The following is a 6,801-nucleotide window of genomic DNA, read 5'->3' as shown; positions in this document are numbered from 1 at the left end:
ATTAGCTTTATTCCAAATATCTTAACCACTAGTATGACTGCAAAGTACTATCTCCCAGAGTCACCAAACACTGGAAGAGGATAAGGTGTTCAAGCAGCAGGCAACAATCATGGCCCTTCACACAGCGGAATCCAAGTGGCTACTGACTAGTCCAGGACAAGTCTAAAAACAAGGGAATTCATGCACGTTACTAAGTATGTCATCATCTTCACAGTTGAGAGCTCCTTTGACATTGCACTCTGTAAGGACCCTGGTCTTCCTGACGCTACGGTGAGTCTGAGCTTGAACTGGCAGCCTTCTTTTTCTTCTTCTTGCTGTGCTTCTTATGCTTCCTTCTCTTTTTGGCTTTGTCCTGTAAAGACAATTCCATGGCAGGCATTATTACTGTGCCCATTTCAAACCGTGCCAACTAAGAATCCCATCACTTCCACACCTAAGCTACTTACTATAAACAACCACAGAAGCAAGCACACTAGAAAAGCCTCAACAACCACAACTATGGGGACGAGGAGTTCTTGCTGGGTCTCAAAGACAAGGGAAAAACTCTTGAGTCAATAGCAGCTCCCAACAGAAACTTCTACAGAGAACATTCTACTGCAGCACGCTACCCATTGCTACATTTCATTTTATACAGTTTCTAAACGAAAAGCTCTGACACAGGAAAGACACATGCAGCAAGGCACACCTGCTTTATTGAAATGGCAGGTTTTTAAGGACATAATATGTTTAAGTTGGAACACTACATTAGTTATTAATACCAATTCATTAATATAAAATATTGATATACTGAAAAGTATATTCTATTCAATAAAATATATGGTTTTTTTTAAAGATTTATTTATTTTATATATGTGAGTACACTGTTATTGTCTTTAGACACACCAGAAGAGGGCATCAGAACCGATTACAGATGGTTGTGAGCCATCATGTGGTTACTGGGAATTGAACTCAGTACTTCTGGAAGTGCAGGCAGTGCTCTTAACCTCTGAGCCATCTCTCCAGCTCCCCCCGTCCCGCCTTTTTTTTTTTTGAGATAGGGTCTCATATAGGGCAGGCTGTCCTTGAATATGCTGTCACCAAGAATGAGCTTGAACCCCAGATGCTAGGATTACAGGCACACATCACAACATTAAACTAAATGCCTAATTTTTACAGGGAAATTGCTGCCTAGGAAAAGTGGTCAAACTGTTAGTGGATTAAAGGGTGCTAGAATCTGCAGAGCCCCACGTCCTTTGAATGCTTCTGCCGCAGAAGGCATAATTTCAAGAAGCAGATACTTCAAAAGAGGCTAGAGCCCAGGTAAGGAAGGGAGAGCTCCCTCTCGTCTACTACTTATCACCAAGGAACAGCCAGCCCTCCCCTCAACCCCTGGTCCGAGAGCTTTCGGTTTAAAAGCACACACTTAAACACAATTTCACAAAGAAGCCAAAGACCTTCAATTTGAGCACTTATTTACCGTGGTGCTGGTAAGAACCCACCACAAGCACACTCCCACTGAGTTTCATCCACAGGCCCATGGGGTGGCCTTCTTTAGCTACTCACTCCGTTCTCCACATAGACACTTCTACCTATCTCATACTCTATTCATTGCATCTTGAAGAACTAGACCGTACTAGTGGAGATACATACATCACTACAACGGACAAGAATGCTGAAGTCTACACTAGACCTAGCCAAATGTTTTTCTAATCAATCAATCAATCAAACAAACAAACAAACTACAGCTCAAAACAGCTACCCAAATTATTTTCTCACTCAGAAAAAAATGTTTCATATAACTATGGTCACAAAATACAAAAAGTGATTCAGAATCATGTATACCCAAGTAAAGCTGGTGTTTCAGAGGCAGCCCTTATATTAAGACCTATAAAGTTCTAGGAAATGGTTAACCTGGACATAAAAATGAAAATGTTCTCATTCTTTTTTTACCTCTCAAGAAAGTGCCTTCAAAAGCCACTTCTGATACTCAGACAGAGGAGCCTTACAATACCTCATAGAGATGGTCTGTACTATTTACTCTCTGAAGGTTATAAGCTATTTTCGTTTTTTTGGCCTATGTCTCATTTGGATATACTCCCTTTCCTTAAACCCTCTTCTTTCCCTTCCTATCTATCAATTTGCATAATAGCAGGGCTGTTTTAAAAAGAATATGGTAATTAGTTACTCATTCCCTGTAGCCACTTCTAGTATATTTCACATTGCAGCCAATATTTTTAGAAGTCTTTTATTATTCTAGGTTTGGCTGACCTGTAAATAATTTCTTTTAGAAAACTGAGGTAAGCTGGGCAGTGGTGGCATACGCCTTTAATTCCAGCACCTGGGAGGCAGAGGCAGGCGGATTTCTGAGTTCGAGGACAGCCTAGCCTACAGAGTGAGTTCCAGGACAGCCAGGGCTACACAGAGAAACCCTGTCTTGAAAAACCAAAAACCAAAACCAAAAAAAGACAACAAAAAAAGAAAAAACTGAGGTAATTACCATATTTTATTATAGCTTAAGAAAGTTAAATAGGGGTTGGAAATTTGGATCAGTGGTAAAGAGCACTTGCTGCTCCTGCAAAGGACCTAGATTCAATTCCTAGCACCTATAAAACTCCAGTCATAGAGGATCCTATGCTTTTTTGCACTCCATGATACACACATACATATATCCTCAAGCAAACACTTGTACAAGGAAAAATAAAACTGAAAGTCAAACATAAGTTGGATAATATATGTGTGTGCTTAAATATATAAATTGTATCATTTTCTAATTCTATTTTTATTTATTTTGTGTGTATATGTGTGTTTTGGTGCACATGGAGGTCAGAGGACAACTAGTATCTCAGAGATCAAAGTCAGGTTGTCAGCAAGTTCCTGTACACACTAAGTCATTTCACCAGCCCCTTGAACTTCTATTTCTTTTCTTTTTTCCCCCCTCAAAATAGGGTCTCACTATATAGTTCTGCCTGTCCTAGAACTCACTATGTAGACCAGTCTTGAGCTCAGAGATCCACCTGCCTCTGCCTTCGTCTCCAGAGTTTTGGGAATAAAGGTGTGCACCACTCTGCCCAGCTCTGAACTTCTACTTTTAACAGTAAGATGCTGCAAGGGGTCGGGATGCTTGCTTCCCTTCCTAAGCCAGCTGGATTTTCTCCTATCCAGTAAGCAAAGGAGACAGACATCACATCTCCCTGGTACTGAATCAGTGTTTCATTAAAGAACAGTAGGCCTGCTGTTGTCTATGAAAACATAGGATACTTGCTGTTGTTCTCTCTCGCTCTTCACCGCTTTTCTTCTTTTTTGCTTGCACCTACAAAGTTGAAATTTTTGTGAACAGAAGACAAACATGGAATTTGCACTTAGTGCATTTTAATCTTATACCTAATATATCTTATATGTCCACATCATATGTAGAAATTTTTGACTATAATCACATTTTTATGACTCCTGTTATATATCAATAGTTTCAAAAATAAAAAAAAGCACCAACCATAACTTAAATTTAAATGTCTCTAAGAGCTGCCTTTTAGCATCAAAGCCAACAGTGGGAGCTGGGAAAGGTCTGGTGAACTCTATCTAGGATAAGGCAGGCAGCACCTGGATCTGAGCTTCAGCTTAGTCACTCTCAGTACTCTGCACTGCCAAACATGCACACTGTACTCTATATAGAACAGCGGGTTAAAATCCTTCTAACAACTGCATCATCTGGATTTCCTTTTGATCTTTTAATAGGTGGTACACTGAGTTGAAATTAAATCCAAAGTTGCCAAAGCCCAGGCATATTAAATGTTAAGTACAAATATATTTCGTTAAGCTTTCCTTATTGTGTACTGGATAAATGTTAAATACAGCAGTTCTAGAAGTTAAAAACTACCGAAGTATTCAGCTGTATGGAGTACCTGTTAGATAACTACATGACACAAACACAAAAACATGTTATGACAATCTAAGGAAGAATAAGGATTAAAGCAACAGACACAAACAGTAGACACTGTTTGCTTGCAACTGGGTGGCAGCTCTCTGAGAGCTTGTCTCAGTTTTGTCTACCATTGTAGAACACAACTGGTGGCCACCTGTGAGGTGCCATCCAGCCTGAACGGAAGGTTCTATCTCCTGAGCTTATCATACTCAGGCACTCGTATAATAAACACAATCTTGTCAGATTATACACTGGCCGTTACTTTGGTTTCCTCTATTAGGGGACAGTTAGTGTATCCAGTTTATATTAGCTATGAGTTTCATTTCAAAGAGTATAAAAGCTACAACAGTGAGACAGATGGGGTAGCAGGTGTTGACAGGTCTGAGGGCCTTCATCACAGACCAAAATCAAAGAAGTAACAAGGAGACTGGCTAAGCAAACAAGGAAGGTACAAATGTGAGAGAGAGCAGGGAGCTCAGGGACAGAGGAGACAGACAGCTGGGAAAGATGGATGCCAAAGGACAGAAGCCAGAAAAGCAAAACTCAGGAAATCAGCTCCTTCGGCAAAGCCCAGACAGTGTGTTTAAGACAAAAGACAAACAGCACACAGACTACTTTTACTCACCTCTCCGCAGTCTGACTCTGACAGCGACTCAGATGATAATGGTTTATCTTCATACATCTTTCTCTTTTTGCTGAGTCCTTTAGTGTCCTACAAAAATAAACAGATGTATCCTGATTTTAAGAAATAACACTCTGCCAAGTAAACTTACGGTTCCCTTTCAAACTGAAAGGTTTATGTCACGTGTGTATCTACTTGTCGATACATGTGTGCAATGTGCAACAGTCAGAGAGTAATGCTGGAAGTCTATTCTCTCTTGCAACTTGTGGGACTCAAGAATCAATTCAGACTGTGAAATCTGCACCAAAGATTTCAACTGAGCCATCACACAAGCCCCAAACTTTAGGCTAAGTTCTATTTAATAATTCTTCTAATTATTACAAATCACCCATTTTTTAATTTAGAATTTTAAAAATGGTGACATTTACCAGGATTTCAGTTTTTAATTCTACTAAAGCAATGCTTTTATTTAATACATGAAGCAACTCCATATCCATTTAGATCAGTGGTTCTCAACCTCTGGATTGCGACCTCTTACAGGGGAGGTCATCAGAAAATACAAACATTTATATTATGTGTTATAACAGTAGCAAAATTACAGTTATGAAGTAGCAGTGAAACTAACTTTATGGTTGGGGTCACCACAATAAGAGGAACTGTATTAAAGAGTCACATAATTAGGAAGAGTGAGAACCACTACTTTAGAAAATGATGTCTTCATTTCCTTAAATTAACATACAACTTTTAGGTCATAAGAAGCTCAGATGATGCAAGACTTAGGTCTTCTGTATTTTAATCCTTTTGTTTCTACTTAAGGTTTCACTAGAAAAGAAACCTAGTGTGTAATTACCTGTTATGATTTAAAAGGATGCCTGTATAATAACACTGGTATATTTAGAGTATTATATTTCTAAATGTGTGTGTGTCTATGTGTGTGTGTGTGTGTGTGCGCACGCGCACAGGTATCGATGGAGGCGGAAAGAGTCAGACCCCTGGGGCTGACTTGTTAGCCATACTATGTAGGTGCTGTGAAGAGAAGCAAATATGCCTAACCACTAAGTCATCTCTTTAACTCCTACATTCACATTTTGAAAAGATCTTAATTTGGGACAGCAAAATAGCTCAGAATGTAAAGTCCAGAAAATCACATAAAGGTAAAAGAGAACCTACTTCACAAAGCTGTTTTCTGATCTAAATACACACCATAGTACACAGCACCATTCCCCCATATCATGTACACATATACATGTGTATATATACACACTAGAAATTTTTTATAATGTACTTAGGGACGTAAGAAGACATTTTAAGAACTAAAAATTACACAGACACCTAGTACAGCCAACTGTTGAGAAATGTAAATTGATGACAAACATTTTGTGAGCAAAATATTTAACTAAATTAAATATATCTACATTCTGGGAACCTAGAAATTACAGTCCTAGATATACACTGAAAAATTAAGAATAATAATAAAAATTAAGAATAATTAAAAATAAAAATAGTTAAGAAATACCCACTGAATATAGCCAGAGAGAGCTCAGTAATTAAGTGAAATTGCTGCTAGTGTGGAAGACCCAGGTTCAGTGTACAGCTCTTACATGGTGGCTTACAACTGGCAGCAAGTCCAGTTATAGAGTATCTAATGCCCTCGTCTGGCCATCTTGGGCACCAGACAATGTACATGGTGCATTTGCATGCATACAAGCAATACACTTAAACACATAAAAATAAATAAAGTCTTTAAAGTTAAGGAAGAAATATGCACTGCAGCACTTTGTATTGCTAAAATCTGCAAATAACTGGTGGCTAGAGAGATAGCTCAGTGGTCAAGAGCCTTTACTTCTCATGCAGAGGACCCATACTCAGTTGCCACTACCCATAACAGGCAACTCACAACTCCAGTTCCTGGAGATCCTTTATTCTCCACTGGCTTCCACAGGCACACACCTGAACACATACAGTGCACACAAACTCAGGCAGACATATGAATAAATAAATCTATAAATCTTAAAAAGTGAAAATAAGCCAGGCAGTGGTGGCACACACCTTTAATCCCAGCACTTGGGAGGCAGAGGCAGCTGGATCTCGAGTTCTGGGCCAGCCTGGTCTACAGAGTGAGTTCCAGGACAGCCAGGGTAATACGGAGAAACCCCGTCTCAAAAACCAAAACAAAAGAAAAAACCCTGAAAATAATCTAGAGAAATAAGTAAATGGACTATTGTAAGCAAAAGAAATAAACTTTAAAACATCAAGGATATCAATAGTAATGCTGAATAAA

The 6,801-nt window shown here is 39.0% G+C and overlaps 1 protein-coding gene across 2 annotated transcripts in view; it reads right to left on the bottom strand.

Annotated features, from left to right (window-relative positions):
• Nucleotides 1-6,801, bottom strand: part of Fam133b (family with sequence similarity 133 member B) — a 25,150-nt gene continuing 18,349 nt past the window's right edge. Inside the window, exons 9-11 of one of the 2 annotated variants that reach the window (XM_031379919.1) lie at nucleotides 4,524-4,610; nucleotides 3,242-3,289; nucleotides 1-352 (exon numbers count right to left, since the gene is read on the bottom strand). In XM_031379919.1, the coding sequence (XP_031235779.1) occupies nucleotides 266-352; nucleotides 3,242-3,289; nucleotides 4,524-4,610 (222 nt within the window). In that variant the 3' untranslated portion in view covers nucleotides 1-265. The remainder of the gene's footprint in view (nucleotides 353-3,241; nucleotides 3,290-4,523; nucleotides 4,611-6,801) is intronic. The other variant, XM_031379920.1, reaches the window with a different exon arrangement.

This window comes from Mastomys coucha, unplaced genomic scaffold (assembly GCF_008632895.1).
Source record: "Mastomys coucha isolate ucsf_1 unplaced genomic scaffold, UCSF_Mcou_1 pScaffold19, whole genome shotgun sequence".
NCBI lineage: Eukaryota > Metazoa > Chordata > Mammalia > Rodentia > Muridae > Mastomys > Mastomys coucha.
Note: the sequence above shows the minus strand (reverse complement) of the source record. Positions and strands in the feature narration are given on the sequence as shown.